At 39.8% G+C, this 27,462-nt stretch overlaps 1 protein-coding gene across 1 annotated transcript in view; it reads right to left on the minus strand.

Annotated features, from left to right (window-relative positions):
* cox10 (cytochrome c oxidase assembly factor heme A:farnesyltransferase COX10) overlaps nucleotides 1-27,462 on the minus strand; it is a 132,844-nt gene that overhangs the window by 12,058 nt on the left and 93,324 nt on the right. The window contains exon 5 of the mRNA XM_080209028.1: nucleotides 12,522-12,592. Coding sequence (XP_080065154.1) covers nucleotides 12,522-12,592 — 71 coding nt within the window. The remainder of the gene's footprint in view (nucleotides 1-12,521; nucleotides 12,593-27,462) is intronic.

Below are 27,462 nucleotides of genomic sequence, written 5' to 3' on the forward strand. Positions count from 1 at the left end.
AGGTGAATGCGCTACCAACTGAGCAATTATTGACCCCATGTTCAAAATTGTGTAGTTAATACTGCAAGTAAACTGGTTGCAAGTTACCAGGGACAAAAAAAAATCATTAAAGTAGGTTGAAGGAGTGGGACCAAATTTTGACGTCATCCTATCATCTCATTCATTCTTTCTGAACATGAACTATGTTTGCAATGCAGATCAAATGTGAAACCACTAGATGCCAAGGATTTCACATGAGTTTGGCACTCAATGTGACCTCAAACTGTTTCTCTGTATTGCCAAAATTTGTATGCTAATGCACCTTTGGATGCTGGATTTAATACAGTATGCATTTAACTCGTACTAAAAACATAATATGTCTTTAATGATGCAAGTCAATTATTGAGTCAAATGCAGGCTTATTACTCTGTTATTACATGTTCTCTATGTAGAATACTTTTTAAACAAAGTTTTTTTTAAGTTAATCTATTTGTCACAAGTAGGCTTACATTAACACTGCAATGAAGTTACTGTGAAAATACCATAGTCACCACACTCCGGCACCTATTCAGGTACACTGAGGGAGAATTTAGCACCTAACCAGCACCCCATTTCGAACTGTGGGAGGAACCTGGAGCATCTGAAGGAAACGTACACAGACACAGGGAGAACACTAAGACTCGGCACAGACAGTGATCTAAGCTGGGAATCGAAGCCAGGTCCCTGGTGCTGTGAGGCAGCAGTGCTCACCACTGTGTCGCCCACATTATCACAGGGGTTACATTTTAAGAAAATAAACTCGATGGTTGCAATTACTTTTGGTTACAGACAGAAAACATGCTGTGTAAATGTATATTCTGTATTTCAGTCAGTCTGTCCTGAAGCACAGCAAAATATTTACAGGGAGATTTATGATTGCAAATCCTATAGGTTTTGATGATAAATTGCTTTATCTTCATTTGAATGTTATCATTATGGATGTTGCAGCTAAGTAATGAACACCAATGTTCTGCATAAGACAAGGAAAATTCACTATTACATAAATAACATGTGAAAATTAATGATGATTTTGATGAACATTGTATAAATCAGATTATCTTTCAAATAAAGCAACCCTTTTGAAGGGATTCCAAGAAGCAGCTTGATTCCACACTGTCCAAAGACAGTAGCACAACTCCCAACACTTTTTCTGACAGTCTGATTCTTTCATTGTAAAACAAGTAGTCGAACATGAAAAGTAACAGAATGTGGGGTTAATGAAACAAAGAAGTTGAGGCGGTAGAGCTCTGTTGTGTGGCAAATGTTGATGACAATATCTTTTACAAAGGTTTCTTGGGGGCAGATGGTGTTGCTTCACAATTGCATAGCGTGAACAGGTTCTGGTGCATGGCCAGGCATGACTCCCTATCTATCATCCCGGAACAAGCCAGGAACATTGTGGAGTTTCACCAGCCTGTCACATCAGGATAGTAAGCAACTTTCAGCAAATGAAGGATGAACACAGAGTGCTGTGATGATAGAGAGTCAATTCATTCAGAGCAGCCACTTATCCTTTATCCTGCAAGATTCCACAAATCACAGCAGGAGGAATGTTAACGTTTAAACTCATCGACAGTCAAGTAACACTTCAGCCCACTTAGTAACAGATTTTTACACCTGTAAGCATTTTACAAGAGGACTCAGTGCACTGCAGTACTTTTACAGTTTGCCTTTTGAAGATTATTCCCTTAAAATGAGACAAAAGATTTTGTTTATAAGTTCCAGGATACTAAAACTGAGAGAGAATCAGGATAAATTTTGATAAAAGGTTCAAGATCATAGGTTTGGGACCAGCTAGCACTCTTTTGGATGGGAAATGCTGACCAGCTCTGAAAGAAATCCTGTGGTTTAAATTTTAAGTCTAAGTTTATTTATTAATGTCATCTGTCAGCTTACATTAACACTGCAGTGAAAATCCGACAGTCGCCATGGGGGAGAATTTAGATTGGCCAATGCACCTAACCAGCATGTCCTTTGGACTGTGGGAGGCAACTGGAGTACTTGAAGGAAACCCACCAAGACATGGGGAGAACACAAACACAGCACTGATGGGGACCCAAGCCAGAAATTGAATCCAGTCCCTGGCACTGTGAGGCACAGTGCTAACCACTGTACTACCGTGCCACTATGCTGCCTATAGCAGTGGAGAAAGGGAAGAGTGGGAAAGTCAAAGTTACAAATTTCAAATAGTACTTTCCATTTTAAATTCAGTTTTTTGTTTTGTTAGTTCTGAAATCATGAGAACATTTGAATAACTTGCAGCAATTCCAGTTGGATGTCTTGCTTTGCCAAATCACAAGAAATAGCAGAGGTGGAATACAACTTTTCAGCTGCCATGCAGAAACAAGCTGGATCTGATTACATTTCCCTAAACATTTATATTGAAAAATGCAAATCCATACATTAACACATGATTTTGTTTTACAGAGTTTGGCCATCAGACTTTCTACTGTGAACCACATTTAGGGCTAACTTCCAATAGTTTACAGTATGGCTGTCATCTCATAGATAATCTGGTAAAGGAACACAAATTATAGTGACTGAAATGATCTGCTGACTCCTGCATGCATAGATTATCACTCAAAGCAGGACTAATCATTTTGGAATTTCAATTTTTCATGAAGTCTGCAAATGCTCATCGTTAAATGCCTTCCATCCTATCCATCATATATTCATGATGTTTGTCACTGAGACATAACTGGATTAATGCAAGGAAAGGAATAATATTTTCTTCAAATAAGAATGGATGTGGACTAGAAGTCTTTGATTAAGCATGTCTGGCGTCAGGCAGATATGGAAAGATTTATGTGGGAAAAATATCAGCGAAGAGGAAACGGTGTAACAAAGACAGGGATAAAATGGTCACCCGAATGCTTCAGCATTCACCCTTTCCCTCCATCTCCCCATATACCAAACAAGAGAGTATCTGAGATCCAACACTGCCACTTCTTAATGGAAAGCAGATTAGACTGAACTTCCATCTGTAGAAGAATCTCTAGGCTAGTTTCTCCTTAAAGAATTCTTGAAACAGAAATATGTGATATTGGTTTTCTGTTCAATAAAATACGTCATGCAAATATATCTGAATATCTTTAAATCTTAGATGCAATTGACTGACTAGAATAAAAATATAGCATAGACTTAATGAACATAGTGTTAATTGAGAAATGTGCCAATGAGTATTCAGTACTCATGGCACAGAGATGGGATTCAATGTGAAATTGGTGGAAGTACTTGCAGCAAAAATTAATTTAGCAATATTTTTAACAGCTTTGTAAATAATTTTTTTCAATAAGTTTGTTATGTCTTTTCAATAAATCATTCTCAAGCATCAAAACAATAGGTTACAAAATATGGCCTTATGGGAATAGATAGAGAAGACTTATCAAACTTGGAAAAATAATTTCTCATTTCTTTATGCTTTAAACAGTGGTCTTTTTCCAAAGATGTTTATACTGAACTGAAAGTGTGTAACTGCATGGCATGGTGGCACAATGGTTAGCTCTGCTGCTTCACAGTGCCAGGGACCCAGATTCAATTCCGTGCTTGAGTCACCATCAGTGTGGAGTTTGCATGTTTTCCCTGTGTCTACATGTGTTTCCTCCAAGTCTCCAGTTTCCTCCCACAGTCTGAAAGACATGCTGGTTGGGTGCACTGACCCAAATAGGCGCCGAAGTGTGGCGACTAGGGGAATTTCACAGTAACTTCATTGCAGTGTTAATGTAAGCCTTATTTGTGACTTATAAATAAATTTAAATTTAAATTTCAACTTTAACTGAACAATTAGAGTGCTGGAGGACAGCATGATGGTGCAGCGCATTGAATGTGATGAAGAAAAACTGCTTGCATATATATGAGTATCATTTGTAATCTCAGACTGTCCTAGTGTGCTTCATGGATAATCTCTGAAGGGTAGGAGTAACTGTAGTAATCAAGGAAACAATCCCTGAAGTGTAGTAACTGTGGTAACATAAGGAAATTTGGCAGCCAATTTGTGAACAGCAGAATTCCACAAACAGAATTGGATAGGTGATCAAATAATTCGCTTTTGGAATGATACCCCAGAGATAAATAATAACAAAGTGATTGAGAGAATTCTGTTACTTTTCTTTGAGTAATCATGGAGTCTTTTATACCCTGATCAGACCTGCATTTATATAACATCATATCACTTCTGGACATCGTGCAGTGCTTAAAAACCAGTGAAGTGTTTTGAAGTGCATTTATTAGAACAATAGAATCCCTACAGTGCAGTAGGAGGCCATTCTGCCCATCATATCTGCACCAACAATAATCCCTCCTAGGCCCTATTCCTCTAACCTCAAATATTTACTCTGACACTAAAGGGCAAGTTAGCACGACCAATTAACCTAACGTGCACATCTTTGGTCTGTGGGAGGAAACTGGGGCACCTGGAAGAAACCCACGTAGACACAGGGAGAATGTGCAGACTCCACACAGAGAGTGACCTGAGGCCAGAATTGAACTCGGGTCCCTGGGGCTGTGAGGCAGCAGTGCTAGCCACCGTGCTGCCCTCACTGTTATTGTTGTTACATAAGCAAACATAGTGACTATCGGCACACAGCAAGGTTTTACATAGAGTAAAATGCCCTGTTAAGATTTTTTTTCCCCATGATGGTCAAGGGATAAACATTGGCCAGATATTTGATACCCACCTGAAAAGGTAGATGGGCTCTCAGTTTAACAACTGCACTATTGCACTGAAGTGTCTGGAGCATTTAATGTTCAAGACCTGAGGCAGAAGTAAGAGTGCTAATAAATGAATGAGCTAACTCTTATTACAAGATAAGCCAGGGTGGAAAGGTTGTGAATTTTTTGGGGAATAGACAAAAAGGACAATAATTGTAGTTTGAATGGTCAGAAATTACTTTCCCATTTCGAGGCATGTCCAATCAAATATCCAATGGTGGCAGTGAAGAAAATCCCAGTTAGGTACAGTGACTGACTGAACATGAAACACTGGGGAACTCCCAAAATCACTCTCACTTTAGTCAACTGTGCACACTTACTGGATAGGACACAGGAAAATAAAACAATTTGTTTGAAAATCACTTAGATTACATGGTTATGAACTTTCCTATTTAAAATTTACAGTTAACAATGACCAAAGAAAGCAGCATAACATTTCCACTGCTAATGAGATACATTAAACTGGTTTTAAAATACAACTTCACTAAGTCAGCTTAATACAAAGCCAAAAGTGCTTCATGTTGAGGCACACTACCAACCCCAGTCCAACTTGTTACTATGAAGTCAATACAAGTGAGACAAGTAAAAGGGACAACTTACAGGAATTGGTCACCTTATTGAATAACACTAAAGCAGTTACTAAAATGGGGCGGCACTGTAGCACAGAGTTAGCGCTGCTGCTTCACAGCGCCAGAGATCCGGGTTCGATTCCCGGCTTGGGTCACTGTCTGTGTGGAGTTTTCACGTTCTTTGTGTCTGTGTGGGTTTCCTCTGGGTGCTCTGGTTTCCTCCCATATTCTGAAAGACATGCTGGTTAGGTGCAATGACACGAACAGGTGCCGGACTATGGCGACGAGGGGAATTTCACAGTAACTCCATTGCAATACTAATGTAAGCCTTACTTGTGACTAATAAATAAACTTTACTTTAGATAACTAACACTCATTAGGCTTTATACTGAACTACTTTTAATTAGTATTAGGAGACAGTATTGGAAGACAATTTTAGTCCCATAGTTTGGTGCCACATTAACAATAACATAGAAACATAAAAAATAGCAGAAGTAGGCCACTTGGCCCTTTTAGTCTGCTCAGCTATTAATTTTGATCGTAGCTGATCATCAAATTCTATACACTGATCCCACCTTCCCCTCATAGCACTTGATCGCTTCAGCCCTGAGAGCTATATGTAATTTCTTCTTGAAGTCACACAATGTTTTTGCTTCAAAATTATTTGAATTCCATAGATTCATCACTCTCTGGGTGAAGGAATTTCCCCTCATCAGTCCCAAATGGTTTACCCCCTTATCCGCAAACTACAACCCCTAGTTCTGGACTCCCCCACCATCAGGAACATCTTTTTTTAATCCACCCTGTCTAATCCTGTCAGAATTTTATGAATTTTTATGAGATCCCTTCTCTCTCTTCTAAACGCCAATGAATATAACCCTAGCCAATTTAATCTCTCCTTATATGACAGACCCACTATCCCAGGAATCAGCTTGGTAAACCTTCGCTGCACTCCCTCTATATGAAGGGCATCCTGCCTCAGATAAGGACATCAAAACTCACAATAACTCCAGATGCGTCCTCACTAATGCCCTGTACAATTGCAGTAAAACACCCATATTCCTATACTCAAATCCTCTTACTATGAAGGTCAACATACCATTTGCTCCTTTACTGCCTGCTGTACCTGCCTGCTTACTTTCAGTGACTGATGCACGAGGACACCAAGTTCTCGCCGAGTATCCAATTCTCTCAATTTACACCCATTTAAATAATATTAATGCTAACAAAGTGAATATCCTCACATTTATCCACATTATGCTGCACCCACTCACTCAGCCTGTCCAAATCACACTGAAGCATCCCTGTATCCTCCTCACAGATCACCCAACTTTGTAGTATCTACAAATTTGAAGACAATACATTGAGTTCCCTCCTTCAAATTATCAATTTATAATGTGAACCGTTGGGATCGTAGAACAGATCCCTGCGGTGCCACTATGCAATCCTTGATAACAGACTCTAGCAAATTCCCCAGAACTGACACGAGGCTCATTGGTCTATCATTCCATGATTTCTTTCAACCTCCCTTTTTGAACAATAGGCTTACGTTAGCTACCCTCCAATCTGTAGGAACCAGTCCAGAGTTTAAAGAATTTTAGAAAACAACCACCAATGGATCTACTATTTCCAGGGCCACTTCCTTAAGCACTCTGGGATGAAGATCATCAGGCCCTGCAGGTTTATCCACCTTCAATCCCATCAATTTCCCCAAAACCATTTCTTTACTAATGCTGATTTCCTTCATCTCTTCACTAAAATTTGTTTTCTCAGAACTTCTATTAGACTACATTTCTCAGCAGTCGGTGAAATATGTGAAATGCAGTTTTAGGAAGGATATTAATAACTCCTTTACAAGGATAATCAAGATGTAGAATGGGTTTCTGGTAGAGCAGTGGGAATGAAAATCCAGCACTATTCACAAAAACAACTGGTTCCTGCAATTTGTCTTTAACTCAGTTTTTCAGGAAGAATAAGTTGCACTACACATTTCATAGAAGTTATCATAGAATCCCTACAGTGCAGAAGGAGGCCATTTGGCCCAACAAGCCTGCATCGCCAACAATCCCATCCAAACCCCGTCCTTGCGACCCCATGTGCTTACCCTGTTAATCGCTCTGGCACTAAGGGGCAATTTAGCATGGCCAATCAACCTAACCTGCACATCTTTGGAGGAGGAAACCCACACAGACAGTGGGAGAATGTGCAAACTCCATAGACAGTGGCCCGAAGCCGGAACTGAACCCGGGCCCTTGGCATTGTGTGGCAGCAGTGCTAACCACTGTGCCACCATGCCACCCCCAAATCAAATGCTATTTTTTTGAATGTACTTTAAACAGTTCTGTAATGTTCAGTTTTGATATTAGAATGGCATTGGAATGCTTGCCAATACCCAATCATTGGGTATGTAACTAGAATGTGAGAGGCAAGGGTGTTGATAAAGCAGAATAAAGCTGTCAGACTCAGTAGGAGTGACGACGGGTGTAGGTTTGGCGTGTACAGTGGATGATGATGATGATGATGATGAAGGCAGCCTGTTTCATTAGTTTGATCAGGGTTTAGTGGGTTCGGTGGGAAAGGTAATGCTGGCAGCTCTTCAGCGAATTGGACCTGGTAGGAAGGACAATGCTGATGAGTTTAATTTGGGCAGTTTAGGAAGATCATTAACTTTTTCCTTCGAATGTGTGATACAACTCATTCTTCCTGACAAGCTTAGTTTGGAAATTAGTTCAAAGAGTCTGTTACTTAGAGAAAATTCATGCAATTTTTTTTTAAACGCAATTCCACATAGACCCTTGGTTTGGACCCTCATATCTTTGCAACTAGCTAAAAGCTTTATCAGAATTTGTCTGCAAAGAGTCCTGCATCCTTACCAGTCATGAGTCACTTGGGACTTAGGTGGCCAGCGGTGACGTTTCCAGAATTAAGTACTTAACATAAAACAGGATGACTGCCAGTTAAGTATCGGGGCGGGGGGGGGGGGGGGGGGGGGGGGGGGGGCAGTCTGAGACCTGAAATAGCAGGCATTTTGGAGCAGTGATAACAACACCTCATATTTGAGTTGGGTTGGGCATTTGAAGTTGGTGACAGTTTAAACAATCATTTTAACCTAAACAATTAGAAAAGGGCAATGGTGGGGAGGTGGGGTGGTATTTAAATATGCAAAAAACCATGACAAGGAAATTGACAAATGTTAAGCGTTTTAGTTTAAATGTCTACAAGAAAACAAAGTAACTAATAGAACACACAACTAATGCAGACATGCAAGATGCTGCACCATATACTAAAAAAAGTCATTTCTCAGCCAATAGAATGTGGTATTTGGGAAGAAAAGTGCGACAGTAAGCAAGATAAGGTGGCATTTATTTTGCGAGACAGTATAAAGGTAAAGTATAGGAACCTAAAGAGTACTGAATTTGTAGCTTTATCAGTGCAAGCCTTTAATTGAACACTTCAAGTACTGAACAAGTGTATGTTGTCAGAGATAAAGAGATTCAAGAACTTTTAACACTGCATGAGGAAATTAAGATTTAGAATAGCTGCCATTCTGACTTCAAGTTAAAGCAGAACTATAAACTGTGGGCTTGTGTTGAATAGGACATTACTAGGAGAAGTTTACAATGGTGTATGTTCCATCAAATTAACACAGCTTGACCTCTGGAAGAAGATAGTAGCAGCAGTGAAGACAGCTCCATTAGGAGTCCCAGCTCTCTTCACAGCTCCTCACCAAAAGCAGATGGAGCCCCCTTTTAGTAAAATGCACCGTGACTCAAAGTTTATAGATGAGCATCTGGGATGTTTCCTCACGCAGTGTGTGGTGCACCACAGTCAAATCTATCAAATGCCCGGGCTGGTAATTAATGAGTTGGAAACCTGCTTTGTACACCTCTAGTTGCAAAGATCCCTAGCCTCTCAAAAAAAATGAAAGAATGCCTTGAGGTGTAAAGGGTCAACAACATGTGTGCAAGATTAATGTTTAAGAATCAAAGCTCTTGAAAGCTCTCGAGTGCTGCACCATAATTTTCGCACTGTTATATCTATGGGACAGAAGCACAATAGAACATTACAGAACACTGTGCTAATCATTTGGAAAGACAAAGGTCAAAATAGAAAAGTCCATTCAGCAAATGCACAGGAAGAATTCCGTCTTGAATCACAAAACTGTTATTTGCTCTTAAGGCACAGGGTCTCTGCGGACACTTGGATAACTTCAGCCAGTTTACATGTTAACATTAGTTATATTGTACAAGCAATTTCATTGAACCGGTTTTTCTGTCATGGGAGAGATTCCAACCATTAATTTCATTTTAACCACAAATCATTTTTACAAAGCACACAGTATTCAGTAACAAGTTAAAGCAAATAGCCAAATTAAAGTGACAGCAGCAAGATTTCACAATTCTCAAGTACCTACATGTAAAATTATCCATAAAAATTATCAATATAAACTTAAACAGGGAACAGGGTAGCTGATGTTGCTGGTCCATTGCATTGTAATGCACGTGAAACCTACTTTCGCTGACCAGTTCTAGCTTTGTAGTCAACCTCAATATAGCGACAGGAACAGTCATTGCATCACTTCAGAGTATTACTAAATTATAGATCTATTTGTAAATATTGCTAAAATTGTACAAACTCCATCCATAAATTGGTTCAATAGTAAACAAATGTCATTACACATTTGGACAAAAGGCAAACTGAGTCAGTGAGGAGATATTTAGGTTATCAGCAGGACTGATATTTGACCAAATATTAGTCAAGGTTGGAGCTGGTGAAAGGAAGACAACATACACTTTGGCAGAAAATATAGGGTCACTTGAGAAAATAATCCCTAAACGAGGGAAGAACATTCAAAAACTATATTTAGAAGTGGCAGTCATGTAAATGTGACAAGTCAAAAACAACAAATGGTTGAATTACAAGAAACAATTAGGTTATATGTTAGAAATATCTCAATTTTGCACCATTATTTGTGATTATGTATAGTTATTGCATCAAAATCACAAGTCATCACATACTGCATAACAACTGCATAAACAATTGTGAAGAGTAGTCAAGTTCCACATGCATGAGGACAGTCTCAACTGGGATCTTCGGTTCATGTCACACTATGTGTAACCCCCACCCATTTGGCCTGGGCTTGCAAAATCCTACTAACTGTCCTGGCTCGAGACAATTCACACCTCTTTAACCTGTGATTATTTCTCTCTCCACTTGCACTGTCTGTACCTATAAAGACTTGATTACCTGACAGGGCTTGCATTCCAACCATTATCTTGCAACTGTGTCTTTGTCTATATATGCCACGTTTGTGAAACCTACCTCTCCACTTACCTGATGAAGGAGCAGTGCTCTGAAAGCTCATGATTCCAAATAAACCTGTTGAACTTTAACCTGGTGCTGAGAGACTTTTTTTTATTGTGCCCAAAATTGGATGGAATACACAATGCTCTATTTGAATGAAAGCCCAAATTCTGATAAGACCAAATTGCTTTTCAATTCTGTGAAAGTTCAAGAATATATTTTCTGAGAGTCTTCAGGGATGCACAGAATCAAATGTTCCAAATAGTCCACGAGAAACCTGAACAGACCATTCATCTATTGTTTCTGCAGTCTACCCTTCCAAGGTTTCATCATTCGCCTATTCCACTGGTGCTCTTAACCCACTCATTACAGAAGAGCAAGCGTGTCAACTAAGGTGACTCATCCAGTTACTTCCTTCCTCCCTCCTATTTCAATTTAATAGTACAACTAAGTTCTTAAAATTATCTGAAGGGGAATTGCAGGTACAAAATTATTCTGATAGTTGGCAATATGTACCACAGAAATATGGTTTGCAGAACAACATACCATAAACATAGGAAATATAAAATTGAAAGAAACAAAAGCTTCATGATAAACATTAGTGCAAATCAATTTGAAAATACTTCAATAATTCTTAAAATACATAAATGATAAAGCAAATATTGTTAATTATTCTTAAAAAAACAAGTATATTGGAACAGTAGTCAGCTCCTACTTTAGATCATGGCTGATTTGCACCTGAACTCTATATCCCTTGACACCCTTATTCAACAATAATCCTCCATCTTAGTCTTGAAATTTTTAATCCCCCCAGCACCTACAATCTTTTGGAGAACAGGGATGAGAGTGGGGGTGGGGTGGGGGAGAAAGAGTTCTACATTTCAATTGTCGTGAGTTAAAAAAAAAAGCCTTCTGATTTCACTCTTACGTGGCCTAGCTATAATTTTTAGATTGTATCTGCTTGTCCTGGAATTCCCTTACCAAAGCAAATAGTTCCTCTGTATTTACCTTACTGAATCTATTCAAAATCTCAAACACCTTGATTAGATTACCCTACAACCTATGAAACTCAAAGGAATACAAGCCAGGTTTATGCAAGCTGTCCTTACGAGTTAACCCTTTAAGACTTGATGCTCTGGTGTCAAGTCAGTCGTGTATCCACTCCATAATGAATATTTCCTTTGTGAAATGCAGTATGCAAAACTGAATACAATATTCCAGATCGGGTCTGACCAAAGCTCTGTGCAACTGAAGCACGACTTCTCTCCATTTGCATACCAACCCCTTTAAGATAAAGGCCAACATTGTCAGCTGCTTTTCTGATTATATTTTATCCCTGGGCTCTAGACGTGCTGGTTAGCTGCAGTGGGGTTGCTAAATCCTCTCTCAGTGTACCTGAACAGGCATGCGAATGTGGTGACTAGGGGATTTTCAGTAACTTCACTGCAATGATAATGAAAGCCTACTTGCAACAATAATAAAATAAACTTTTAGCTTTCAGCGATTTGTGTACAAAGACATGCAAATTTCTTTGCTCCTTTACCGTTTCTAATTTCTTGCCATTGAGAAAATATTCTTAAGATTTAGAATAGTTTGATTATCCTTTTATTAAAGCAGCGAGTGCTGACAACATTACAGACTTCATTATGTAGATATACAGAGCCTAACGGTGTGAGGAGGCTGACCATATAGTTGAAGCAATATAGGATTCGTCTACTTCCTAGCCTTCCATTAGTCAAAGATTTAGTAATTCAGCACAGATGGCAAACTAAAGCTTGGATTTTTCCAGCTTTTGTTGCTCAGTATCACACTGTGCAGTTAACATGAACCATGTGCTACAAACATTTCAAAGCTTACAAATGAAAAAAAACTGTTGAAGTCCTAAAGAAGTAACAAGTACAATACTGAACGGAGACCAACCTAATTTGTCCTCTGACCAGGGGTCTGTTCTTCGTCCTGTTCATGTTCGAGTCAAATGGCACCTCAAAGAACTATCAGAAATTACAATGGGACACAATATTAGACACAGCCAATTTGATAAAATTGATTCAAGTTTGACATAACACAAAGTAATGTTCTGGCAAGATCAACCTACAAAACTCAGCAAGGAATTAAACTTGAAATTATGCTGAATATTAAGACAGACAAGTAGCTTCACACTGTAGAATACTTTCTCAAATGGTTTAAGATAGCATTTTTAAAAATTGATTTAATTTGAGGATCACAAGAAAGTCACAATTATAATTTTGTTTACACATATTCTAACACTGCAACCTAAATAAAAATGGTTTCTGAATCCACCAATTAAATCGTTTTGTAAATAAAAAGTAACTTTTTAAAAAAATAGTAACATTCCAAAGTGAGCATCCTGTAATGGGAAGGGAAGAACACTATTCACTTTCCCCTTGCTACTGAGCCTGCCATTTAAAAGTCACGGTGTGCCATAATAGACCAATAAGGTGCCTTCTTGTGGTCAGGTAAGTCTGAATTGGGCTCAGGATGATACAGAGCATTGCCTGTGATGACAGTCAATGTAAATCCATCAGGAAATGCATCCACCTTGATTATCTCATGAAGTAGAATGGCACAAAGAGAAACAGGTCACATGATTATCCACAGACAATTATTACCATTTACTTCATCTCCCTCATCAGAGATGGCCTACCACTCAGTGCCAGTATCCAGTATGGGAAGCTTTTGGTTGCTTCCAGGCAAAAACAAAATTGACCACACGGACACCGTGACCTTCAACTTGCAGATGACTGCTGCATGATAGCTTGCTCTATACAGGGCATGCAAAGGATGCTTGATCGTTTCAACATCTCCTATGAGAGGCCTGGCCTAACTTTAAACAACGCCAAGATGAAGGTCCTTTACCAACCCTCCCCAGATCAGATGAGTATCCCCTCCACCATCCACATAGACGGGATAACTCTGGAGTATGTGCAGTACTTCCCCAATTTCAGCAGTCACCTCTCCCAAGGGTCTACCATTGATGAGAAAGTTCCGCACCAAGTCAACTGTGTCAGCACTGCTTCTTCAAGATGCACCAATGTCTTGGACCACAGGGACCTTTGAAAATCAGTAAGAGTCCTGGTTTGTAAGGCCTTTGTATTCACCACCATTCTCTATTGTAGCAAAACCCAGATCGTCTATTGACACCACATTAAGATCCTTGAGAGTTTCCATCAGTGGTGATTGCGTTGAATCCTGGGGATCAAATGGGAGGACCGCCGGGCCAATAGCAGTGTCCTACATGAAGCTGAGTCTCCCAGCAAGGAAGTTCTACTCCTATGGAACCAATTCCCAATGGATGCCCAGAAACCCCCTTCCTCCACAGGTTTTCTCCCAGCTCTTTACTGGTCAACGCCTTAACAGTGGTCAAAGGAAAAGGTACAAGGGATTCACTTGAGGCTGTCCTAAAGCAGGGAGGCATTAATGCCACTGACTGGGAGAAGGCTTTGGACTGCTTGGCATGGCTTGATCTGGTCCATCAAGGCACAAGCTGTTTCAAGGCTCAGCCAACGAGGCAGAACAGCAATGGCAGAGAAAGGAGAGAAAAGCCAACCCAGGGCTACAAATTCCACTTTTCCAGTGCAACATGCCCCCACTGTAGAAGACCCAGATCTAGAATTGGATTTCTCATCCATCTGAAGTCTCATCAAGCTTTACGGACTTCATCCTCAATTTTGAGGGGCTGCAGATAACCTTAAATTTATGATATTTCAGCCATGATGCTACACTTATGTAAAGAGTTGGGGATGAATTCCAACAACTATTATCATCCCTACCCACACTGACCTTCCCCTTTAAAAATTCTGTATTTCCCTCATAGACCACGTTCTCTAAAAACAGGTGGTTTGCATATAATGAATAACCTCAGCTCAAACCCATAAAAAGAGATGAGACCAACTGCAGGATACCATGTTGTGTAAAATATGGAAGTGAAAATTCCTGAAATATTGAATCTCAGCCATTGCAAAGTATTATTTTAGCTGGAACTGAAACTGGGGCAAATGTGAATCACTGTAACAGACAATTCTCATGAAACGTCGTGAAACAGACTGAGTGATGCTGTATTAAACACACACCTGACATCAACTTAACGTGTACCAGGCTGGAGCTGCTTGTATACTATGATATGACCCATACTCCCTCAAGTCTTAGGTTGCAGGACGATATAGACAGGTTGGTCAGATGAGCAGATAAAACTTAACCCTGAAAAGTACTAGGTAGTGCAGTTTGGAAGGACTAGCAAGATAAAAGAATACTCAATGAATGGCAGGACATGAGGAAGCTCAGAAGAACAGAGGGGTCTAAGGCTGCTTGTTCACAGGTCGCTGAAGGTGGCAGGGTTGGTTAATAGGGTAGTTAAAGCAGCATACAGGATACTGATCATTATCAGTCATGGCACAGATTATAAGCCATGATGCGAAGATGCCGGTGTTGGACTGGGATAAGCACAGTAAGAAGTCTCACAACACCAGGTAAAAGTCCAATAGGTTTATTTGGTAGCATAAGCTTTTGGAATGCCACTCCTTCTTCAGGTGAAGAAGGAGCGACACTCCAAAAGCTTGTGCTACCAAATTAACCTGCTGGACTTTACACAGATTATAAGAGCAGGGAGGTTAAGTTGGGGATGTGAAAACATTGGTTAGGCCATAACTGGAGTATTGTGTCCAACTCCATTTGCCTTGTATAGCAAGGGTGCAGCACATGTTCACCAAGATGCTGCGTGGGATGGAGAATTTGAAATATCAAGAGAGGCTGGATAGACTTGGGATGTTTTCTTCAGAAAAAAAGCTGAGGGGGACTTGATTGAGGCGTACAAGTTTATGAAGGGTATGGACAGGGTTCCTCTTAGTTGAAGGGTCGATAGCGAGCGGCAGAAGATTTAGAGGGGATTTGAGGAAAAGACTTTCCACCCAGAGGGTGGTGGGAGGCTGGAATGCACTGCCTGGGAGGATAGCAAAAGCTGAAAACCTCAAACTTTTAAAACGTACATGGATGAGCTCTTGAAATGTCATACCATTCAAGACTATGGGCGATAAGCTGGAAAGAGAGGTTAGTGTAGATTTAGTGCAGTCTTGTTGGTGCAGACTTGATGATCCAAAAGGCCTCTCCTGTACTGTATGATTCTATGATGTCTCAGGAAGTCAACCATAACGTGAAAGTAAACGCGCTGCAATTTGCAAAACCTGAGCAAGGCTTAAGCAATGGGATTCAGCTCAAATGTAGGCTTCCTTATTATGAATTGTTTCTAAGACGTTGCACATGGATGATGAGCCAAATGGTCGCCTTCTGTGCTGTTCTATTATCAACAATTTTTATTTCTTGACATCATTATTTTGATAATCACAATAAAAATCCACTGGAAACAACTCTGCAAAAAAGTGCAAGCAAACTAAATTGGAACATTCTTAACTCTTGCGCAGTCCTTTCAAGCTCTTTGTGGCACGACTGGGATGATTTATAAGATGCATCCTACTCCAGCAACACTGCGTATTTTCTTTGAAAGGATCTTGAAGGACAGGCTAAAGTTACATTTAAAGTCACAAATAGGCTTACATTAACACTGCAATGAAGTTACTGTGAAAATTTCCTAGTCGCCCCACTCTGGTGCCTGTTCGGGTACACCGAGGGAGAATTTAGCATGGCCAATTCATCTAACCTGCAGAGCTTTGGAGTGTGGGAGGAAACCAGAGCACCCAGGGGAAACGTACGCAGTCACGGGGAGAACGTGCAAACTCCATACAGACAATGACCCAAGCCAGGAATCAAACCCAGGTCCCTGGTGTTGTGAAGCAGCAGTGCTAACCGCTGTGCCACCGCCCTTGCATTTCAGGCAAAGCTAACTGGATCATGTGTAATGGATTGTCAACAGTTTTAGATTATCTCACATTACACTTAATATTAGTTTTAATTGAAATTACATGTATTGCCAATGCACTTTTAAGATTCACTATGTATATTCAAGTTGTTAATGATCAGAAATTGCTTTCTAAATGAAGGTTTCGTGGATGCATCTTAAGGAAGAGGGAACATGCAGAAGGATTCAAACTATCCAAAGGACATATATATAAATAATGGTTAAAATGTGCTGGAGGCAGCTGGTTTTGTTACTTCAAAGCCCAAATGCTGAAGGAAAATCCCCCACAAAAACACACTCACTCTGACAGCTGACCTAGTGCATGGCACAAAATTGACTTAAGAGCTGTGTGCAATGTATTTCGTTGTAATTGACCCAGAAAATTGCACAATCACTGATTGGGTTGCAGCAACACTACTGACTCCAGGTGCAAGTCTGCGGAGCACTTTGTTTTAGACACTGCTGCAAGCCACACCTCCAAGCTGTTCTGTTAAAGTCAGACAGTTAATGAATCAAAGTACTTTGAGCGCACATTGTTTTGGGTACAGCTAAAACAGAACGCTGTTTCTTTGAAGCCTTATTCAATGACAAGGACTTTGAAGGTATCCTTGTGAGTCTGCGATGCTTCACGTCAGTGCTACCAGAAGTTAATGTATTGTCTCTTTCCCTAAAACCTCAGTGTATTTTAGTCTCATTCATCTGTACATCTGAGCGTTAGTTTCCACAAATACCCAGATGTTGGCTGAGGGGGTGTGGTGAAGAGTTGTCCTTAAGACAGAGGCAACTAAGTAAAAAATTAACAAGACAGCTGAAAACTGATGTTTCTTTGACAGTAAAAAGAGAACATAAAAGGAATTTTATCCAAACAAATCAGGCAGGAAGTTCTTATCTTCAGTAATTACATAAGAGCAAAAGTTTTGCCAGACAAAGGTCAGTATAACAGTCTTGTACAATTTTAAATACAATAAAATGCATCATCGACATTCCATGGAAAGCCACTTAAAAGCAACATACAAATGGTGGGGTGGGGGCGGGGGGTGCATTGGTGGTGGTCCACTCAGCTAAAATAGCTTTTTCCACCTAGTTTACAGTACAGACAGTAAATGGCCATTGACATCAGCATTAATACTAGATGGAAGTGTAATTCTTTCACAGACTCTTTTTTCTACCTAGACTAACACAAATATTCTCAGTTATATACAAAAAAATTCAACATCTCTAGAGTCAAAGAAATGTAACAGCTGTTTCAAGGTGAGAAAATCTATTTAAGTGGGGTTATTTCAGCATAAATTGACATAATCAGATGATCATACTGTAATTATGGAGAATAACATGGTTTAAATGTTTAAATTATTTCTGGGATATACTTATAATTTATTTACACAAATCGTTGAATAATTGAACAGGAAGGTTCTCTTGAAATTATGACCTAGGTATATTGACATCAGGAACTATGTGATAATGGAAAAATACAATGGGATTATTTGCTGTTCATTATTCGGATAACTTTACACTTGTCCTAACATGATGCTCAACTGCAAGTCAATATGCTTGTGTACTTAATGTTGACAAACTCAGCGTAGCTGCTGTAATTATTAACCACTCTTCTCCATCTATTTAAAATCAGTAACAGTGGAACAAAAGATGTCTCAGTGGCATGTCTCAACAAAGAGGCAACGTTTAGACATGACCTTTAATCAAGGCCAACAGGGCTAGAAGATGCTGAATTCGCAGCACTACTTATTTTTTTCTAACAACTCTGATCACCTCACAAGTGAAATATTTCTGATTTGAATATTTCATTTCCACCAAATGTATCAGAAGCTGGATAAAATTGAATTTGATTTGGTCAGCCTGCGAAATCATGCAGCTGTGTAGCATAGCAGAACTTTGTTAATCTAAATTGAGGCTGTGGGGTGGGGGTGGGGAGCAGGTGCAAAAGCATAGGGAAGATCAAAGACATAGACGAGGTGGCGGAGAAAATGACAGGTCAACACTTGATGCAATGGAGAACTAATATGTGGTCCTATAAAGTGGGAGAATGCAAGTTTCATTCCCTCTCCCTAATCTTTTGACTTGTGGAGCTGCTTGTTCTCAATGTTAGAATAGTAGTAGTGGCTTGGGAGTCAACTGCACATCCATACATTTCATTACACGCATTATCCCTCGTAAAAACTCAGTACGAATCAAAGGACTTGGTTTTGAACAAAAATTATGGTACCTGCAGAATTCTGAAAATACAGCTCATGCAATCTAATAGAAAGAATCAACTCTTCTTAAAAGTTACAAACCCCATTAAACTAATGATCAGAACCTGTGAAGCACCTTGTAATATCTATGTTGATGGTGCGTCACATATGCAAGTTAATTCGTGACACAAAACTCCATTACGTTCTCCACATGTGAAATCAATACAAATGATCTACCAGTTGTTTGGCAAACAATTTGACAGAAGTGTTGCCTTCAAAATGAACTTTACTTTCATTTTTTAAAAAAACCATTTCCACATGTATGAAAAGCTCTCAATACATTTTTAACTCCTTGCAAAGGAGCTATAAACTGTGCCTCAATTTAAGAGCAAGGAGGAAACAATTTGCAAAGCCTGATATCAGAGTGACAGTCAGAGACAGTAGCAAGATGGAAACACAATAGGGACATAGCTATTTTCAGGCCTATTTCTCTTTGATCTAATAAAATATTTTACATGTTAGGCTTTTATCAGTTTACTCAGGAAACTGGTGGTAAGTCTTTACAGATAATTTCTAGATGATCAATATTCATATTTTGTGTTCAAATACATTTATTAACTCCTCTAGCACTCTCTGACTTGCTTCCTTTCACCTAAAATTCCAACAGCCCGTAAACTTGATGTATAGTTTGGAGTGCATGCCCATTTCTAATATTTGTTTATGAAATTCCTACATTAGGTGGCACTCATCCAGATCAGCAGGTTATGGGTTCAGCCCATGGCAGAAACACATATCTTGGTTGATATTTCAATGCAGTATTCAGGGAGTGCTGTACTGGCAGAGCTGCTGTTTTTCGGCTGTGTCAAAATATTAAACTAAGGTTGTCTGTCCTCTCAGGTGGACGGAAAAGAGCCCATGGCACTTTGAGGAGAAGCATGGCTTTCTCCTGGTGTTCTGGCCAATGTTTATCTCTCAAGCATCACTGCCACAATACAGGATTATCTGATCATTTATCTCATTGTTGAACTTTGTTATGTGCAAATTGTCTACAATTCACATACGCTTGCATTCACTGACATTGTGAAAGATATTATAACTCCATTAACGGGTGAAAATGAGTCATTTTATCTCAGAGACAAGATAAACTTGTACTATCGCGATCATGCTAAACAATTAACAAGGCTCCCTGCTGAATGGATGGCAAGTTGTTCGAAGTTACACATGCATAAAATCTTAAACCATAAATCTAAATCTAAAATGCAAATAAACATTCCCCAACATTGTCTATTAAACTCCATAGTTAGGTCATCAGTTGAATCATAAACATGCTAAACCTTGAAGAACATTAAAAGTCCTTTTGACTTTGTACCCATGATGGCTGTACATACATTGCTTTCAATTATATCATGCACAGATGATGATGGCCTGATTGAGCTATGCACTACAGCACAGCTGAAAACGTTATAATACATTAGTGGATGCTTAATCAAATCAATGATCTGATTGTCAAGACAGTGGCTATTAATCTATAGTAAAAGCTGGCTTTTGCTTCAGAAGCCCTTTGTTTGCAATGTTATCCATGTTAGAGACAACCTGGTGCCATTAGCGGTAAATGTACAGCACTTAAGACTACATTATGTGGGCAATGGAAGAGGAGTAAAGTATTTGTAAGCAATTTCTTTTAATATGTTCCGATCTTTGGATAAACATATCGTTACTTCTGCAATCAAATCTACTGTCTGATCTCTTATTTAGATCAATCAGCATTGACAAATGGTGTTGCTTATACCTGCCACATTGTTTTGTTTCTCTGCTTCAAGCAATGCATATGTTTATCGTGAACTTTGAAATGAGGAATGCAAAATCCAAAGAAACTAAATAAAAGCTCATGATGCACAAAATCTCTGTCTTCTCCTTCAGTAAAACATACTAGAAAACTCACAACTACAAGAGGACATTTTTACATCACATTTGAATAATAAGCGTGAAATATCACATCTGTTTTTGGCTCTCAGTTGCCCAGCTTGTCTTTGCAATGTTTCCATTACAAACACTGCTGGTGGAAAGTGTAGATCAATTTCAGTCAACTTATGGGATGAAGGACTTATGTTGTGAAGAATGGTTAACAGATTAGGCCCATACCCACTGGAGATTAGAAGAATAAGACGTGATCTTTTTGAAACATGTAAGATCCTGAGGACACTTGGCAGAATGGACACTGGGAAGATATTTCTCTTGCGATGCAGCTTGAGAAAAAGTGGTCTTTCTTTTAAGATGGAGATGAGAAGTTTCTTTCTCTTTATCATTACTCTGTGGAATTCTGTTCTCCAGAGAGCAGTCAAGTTGTGTCATTGAATTAGATAGAGTTCTGATAGGCAGTGAAAAGTTATGGGGGTAGAAAGGAAAGTAGAATTCAGACCACATGATCATCTTATTCCTGCTCCTAAGCCCTATGTTCCATGGGATGGGGAAAGTTCACTGCAGTCTATTAGGCCCATTCTTTTTTAAAAATGTACTTTATTTTTCTTTTACACCCTTCTATTTCCAATGTTTTCATTGATAGTCTATTCTATAAATCCACCATTAAGATTTGTCACATAGCTTTTGTCAAGTCATCTATTCACCTTCTCCAACATTTGCCTTCATGCTCCCTGCTTAAAGTTTGTGGTATGTAAACTTTAAGTTTATCTGATCCATTAAAACCTCAAAATCTTGAAAACTTTGCAAAAACCCTTCAAAGAGGGTTCTTGAGAAAACATGTCCAAGTTTTGGTTTCAGCTGAGTTGTCTAACTTTCAAGGCTCACAACTTTCAGAAAATCTGCACTGTGGCATGGAAACCAATGCATTACATAGAACTCCAGGTTAGGTGGAGTCAATCCTCAATTTCTTCCAGTTTCTAACTGGTCATCATAACAAGTCCACTTGGATGTGAACGATTCCACTTCCATAACTGTCCAAAAACACAGTTTGAACCTTGATAATTCAGTGCTCCAAATCTATCCATTACCTTTTTATTTCCAAATTTTAACATCCTTTTTGCTTCCTTGGGCTTTCCTGGCAGTTCCGTCTCTGCTTTGGGAAAGCAGGCTGTGATTTCCTGTGACACAGTCATCTTTTAGACTGCCCGGCATCTTTAGATCACTTGACATGTCAATCTTACTGCTTCCCTGCCCACTTATTTTTACATGTTGGTTATTTATGCTTAATACAGGCTTTTCACCAAGTTCAGTTCCAGAAATTAAAAAGAAATGTTGCCATAAACCATTAAATATGTTAACTAGATGTCTGATGATAGTTTATTGGCTATATGACTGACATTTTACGGAAATGCAATTCATGATTGGTACAGCTCAAAATGTTATCTTCTTACATTTACAATTGGATTCCAAGACAACAACATTCAAATGCAAAAATAAAAGCATTTCTCTTCTACTTTCCAACGTCTCAAGTTCCACAAATGGAATCTAGTAAATGGGATAAAGTCTTCTGGAATAAATTAGAGGCTACTGATTAATTTTCTGGGATCATCAGTATGAAATGAGATATATTCTGGCACTATGATAGACAAGTTATCTGATGAACAATGACTACAATGTGACATGACATCCCTTTAATCATCACAATTGTTGGAACCATTACAAAACAATACATCCATATTCGGAATAGGCTTTTGTTGTAATATCTGCAATATTTTATGATTTTAATTAATCTCTAATGTTGCTGATTGGTGTCATATGTTTCACATGATCCAAAGAGCAGTCAGTTCATTAAAAAAACTTTTTCTTTGAATATTTTGGTTCCAAGGCAGTGTTAATCCTTCATCCCATTCAATTTACCCCCTGTACATTACCCCGCCCCCCCCACCCCCGTCTCTATTCCCTCCACTCCCAATGGATACTGCAGCTAAGAATATTCTAATAATGACAGACATGAAAAGAGCCCCTGATCTACCCAGCCCATGTCACATAACTATGATATCTCGTGCATCACAACAGGCACACTTCCTATCCCACTTAAAACTCCACGATCCGAGAGTCAACAAAAAAAGGCCAAAAGACACAATTTAGGAGGTTAAAAAGTACTTGGAAATTCAACTCTGAACAGCTCCACCCTATCTTCTGTGGTAATCAAAACTAGTCAAGATCAGTAGCTTGGTCCTGACAATTCCTTGCAGTACTTACTTTTTCTTGAGGTAACATTTGCCCAGCCAGATACAAGTCCAGCCATTGCTTGAAGGAACACAGTGATTTGAGATCCACTGCACAAGCTGGAAAGCTATTCCAATGCTCAATTTTTCTCCGCGGCAAAAAAAAACTCCTCACATTTAACCTCAAGCTGTCTTATTTTCTTCTTCCATCTCAGGCCTACTAAGTGTGCTCCAGGGCCTGCTCTTTCTAACCTCATCGATGGGCCCTTATGCAACTGGTGAGTTTAAAAAATGTTTAAATTCATTATGGGCATTACTGGCTGAGCCAGCAGTTATCTTCCATCTTTGCACTCAGCGGCATTTCAGAGGGCAGTTGAGAGTCAACCACATTGCTGTGGATCTGGAGTTATATGCATGCCAGACCAGATAAGGATGGCAGATTTCCTTCCCTAAATGGTATTAGTGAACCAGATGGATTTTTAAAGTTTTACAGTTTATTTATTAGTTATTTATCTATTAGTGTCACAAGTTGGCTTATTCGGGATGAGAATCGTGTCAGCCATGATTGAATAGCGAAGCAAACTCGATGGGCCGAATGTCCTAATTCTGCTCCTATATCTTATGGTCTTACATTGACAATGCAATGAAGCTACTGTGAAGATCCCCTAGTTGCCACACTCTGGCACCTACTTGGGTACACTCAAGGAGAATTTAGCATGGCCAAGACACATAACCAGCACATCTTTTGAACTGTGGGAGGAAACCCATGCTGACACAAGGAGAATGTGCAGACTCTGCATAGACAATGACCCAAACCAGAAATCGAATCCAGACCCCTGGCACTGTGACATCTTGACAACTGACAATGGGTTCATGGTCATCATTAGACTTTTAATTCCAGGTTTATTCACGATCTGCTGTGGCGGGATTTGAACCCAAGTCCCCACAGCATTATCCTGGATCTCAGGATTACCAGCCCAGTGACAATACCAAAACACCACCATCTCCTTTCTCCAGCTCAGCTACCTCTCTCCCAGATTGATCTGGGAGCAACACTCCTCAGAATACTATGCAAGGCAAATAGTTTCCTGATCAACTCCTGAATACAACATCCATCTCTTTGCCTGATCCAGCCAGTTCCTTCATGCACATGCTCCAACCTACAGTACTGAAACCAGTTAGCTATCTGTCCGATTCTCATTGCAAATTATCTCTGTATTACCATCTATTTCGAACTTGGTAAACACCAGGAAATTAATTATCATAACAAACAGGAGCAGAAGTAGGCCACTTGGCCCATCAAACATGTTCCCCCATTCAATAGGATCATGGCTGATTTGATTGTGGACTGAACTCCAATTTCATGTCTGTCCCCACATAATACTGACTCCCTTGTCAATCAAACACATGTCCAACCCAATCTTGAATATATTCAATGACTCAGCCTGCACTGCTCTCTGGGGAAGACAATTCTAAAGAAATTTCTTTGAGAGAAGAAATTCTCACCTCAATCTTAAATGGGAAACCCATTATTTTTAAAGTCTGCCCCCTTTTTCTAAATCACACCACAAGAACATTCTCTCAGCATCTATCCTGTCAAACTTTTCAGAATCAATGTTTCAATAAGATCAACTGTCATTCTTCTAAATTTCAATAGGTAGAGACTCAATCTTTCCTCATAAGACAATCCTTTCATCCCATGAATCAGCCTAATGAACCTCCTCTGAACAGGGAGAGATCAAGGGAAATGCAAATTAAACTGCATTCATTTCAATACAAGAGGCCTGACGGGCAAGGCAGATGAACTCAAGGCATGGATGGGTACGTGGGACTCAGATACTATTGCAATTACTGAAACATGGCTAAAGGAGAAACAGGACTGGCAGCTCAATGTTCCAAGGTACAAATGCTATAGGAAAGATAGAATAGGAGGTAAAAGAGGAGGGGGTGTTGCACTTTAGATTAGGGAAAACATCACGGCAGTACTGAGAGGGGATATATCTGAGGGTTCGGCCACTGAGGAGAACTGAGAAGTAAGGGAGAAAAAAAACTTTGATAGGGTTGTACTATAGGCCCCCAAATAGTCGGTGGGAAACTGAGGAGCAAATATGTAAGGAGATTATAGATAGCTCCAAGAAAAATAGGACGATAATGGTAGGGGATTTTAACTTTCCCAACATTGACAGGGACAACCACAGGATTACAGGGTTTGATGGAGAGAAATTTGTTGAGCGTATTCAGGAGGAATTTCTCATTCAGTATGTAGATAGCCTGACTAAAGAGGGGGCAAAACTTGACCTCCTCTTGGGAAATAAGGAAGGGCAGGTGACAGAAGTGTTAGTGAGGCATCACTTTGGGATCAGTGACCATAATTCTATGAGTTTTAAGATACCAAGGAGAATGATAGGTCCGGCCCAAAATTAAAATTCTAAATTGGGGCAAGGCCAATTTTGATGGCATCAGGCAGGAACTTTCAAAAGTTAATTGGGGGAGTCTGTGGGAAGGCAAAGGAACATCTGGTAAGTAGGAGGCCTTCAAAAGTGTGTTAACAACGGTTCAGGGTAAGCACATCCCTCTTTGAGTGAAGGGCAAGGCTGGCAGAAATAGGGAACCCTGGATGACTTGGGATATTGAGGCCTTGGTTAAAAAGGAGAAGCACATGACATGAGTAGGCAGCTGGGATCAAGTGAATCCCTTGAAGAGTATGGGGGCGTAGGATTGGAGTTAGCAGAGAAATCAGGAGGGCAAAAAGGGGACATGAGATTATTTTGGCAGATAAGGCAAAGGAGAATCCAAAGAGCTACAAATACATAAAGGGCAAAAGAACAACGTGGGAGACAGTAGAGCCTCTTAAGAATCAACAAGGTTGTCTCTGTGCAGATCCATAAGAGATGGCTGAGATCCTAAATATTTCTCATCAGTATTTCCTGTGCAGAAAAGCATGAATGTGAGGGAACTTGGGGAAATAAATAGTGACGTCTTGAGGAGTGTACATATTACGGAAGAGGTGGTGCTGGAAGTCTTAAAGCGCATCAAGGTAGATAAATCCCCAGGACCTGTTGAAGTGTATCCCAGGAAATTGTGAAAGGCTAGGGAGGAAATTTCAGGTCCCCTAGCAGAGATATTTGAATCATTGATAATCACAGGTGAGGTGCCTGAAGATTGGAGGTTGGCAAACGTTGTGCCTTTGTTTAAAAACGGCTGCAGGGAAAAGCCTGGATACTACAGGCCAGTGAGCCTCACATCTGTGGCAGATAGATTGTTGGGAGGTATTTTGAGAGACAGGATCTACAAGCATTTAGAGACGCAAGTACTGATTAGAGAGTGTTAGCATGGCTTTGTGAGCGGAAAATCATGTTTCACAAATTTCACTGAGTTTTTTGAAAGGATAACCGAGAAGGTAGAGGAGGGCAGTGCAGTGGATGTTATCTACATAGACTTTAGCAAAGCCTTTGACAAGGTACCACGTGGTAGGTTGTTGCGTAAGGTTAAATCTCATGGGATCCAGGGTGAGGTATCTAAATGGATACAAAATTGGGTTGACGACAGAAGCCAGACGGTGGTTGCAGGGGGTTGTTTTTCAAACTGGAGGCCTTTGACTAGTGGTGTGCCTCAGGGATCAGTCTGGGTCCACTGTTATTTGTCATTTATACTAATGATTTTGATGATAAATAGGAGGCATGGTCAGTAAATTTGCAGATGACACCAAGATTGGTGGCATAGTGGACAGTGAAGAAGGTTATCTCGGACTGCAATGGGATCTTGATCAATTGGGCCAGCTGACAAGTGGCAGATGGAGTTTAATTTAGATAAATGCGAGGTGATGCATTTTGGTAGATTGAACCAGGGCAGGACGTACTCAGTTAATGGTAGGGCGTTGGGGAGAGTTATAGAACAAAAAGATTGAGGGATACATGCTCATAACTCCTTGAAAGTGGAGTCACAGGTAAACAGAGTGGTGAAGATGGCATTCAGATGCTTGGTTTCATTGGTCAGAACACTGAATACAGGAGTTGAGATGTCTTGTTGAAGTTGTACAAGATATTGGTATGGCCATACTTGGAATATTGTGTATACTTCTGGTCATCCTATTATAGAAAGAATATTATTAAACTAGAAAGAGTGTAGAAAAGATTTACTAGGGTGCTGTTGGGACTTGATGATTTGAGTTATAAGGAGAGGCTAGATCGACTGGGACTTTTTTCTCTAGAGCATAGTAGGCTGAGGGGTGATCTTATAGAAGTCTATAAAATAATGAGGGGCATAGATCAGCTCAATACTCAATATCTTTTCCCAAAGGTAGGGGAGTCTAAAACTAGAGGGCATAGGTTTAAGGTGAGAGCGGAGAGGTACAGAACTGTCCAGAGGGGCAATTTTTTCACAGGGGGTGGTGAGTGTCTGGAACAAGCTGCTAGAGGTAGTAGTAGAAGCGGATACAATTTTGTCTTTTAAAAAGTATTTAGACAGTTGCATGGGTAAGATGGGTAGAGGGGGATATTGGCCAAATGCGGGCAATTAGGACTAGCTTCAAGGGTTTAAAAAAAGGGCTGCATGGACAAGTTGGGTTGAAGGGCCTGTTTCCATGCTGTAAACCTCTATTATCTCCCGATGCAACTGTATCCTTCCTTAAGTAAGGAGACTATAAATAGTGCTCA

This window comes from Carcharhinus amblyrhynchos, chromosome 21, assembly GCF_965287045.1.
Source record: "Carcharhinus amblyrhynchos chromosome 21, sCarAmb.v2.hapA, whole genome shotgun sequence".
Taxonomy (NCBI): Eukaryota; Metazoa; Chordata; class Chondrichthyes; order Carcharhiniformes; family Carcharhinidae; genus Carcharhinus; species Carcharhinus amblyrhynchos.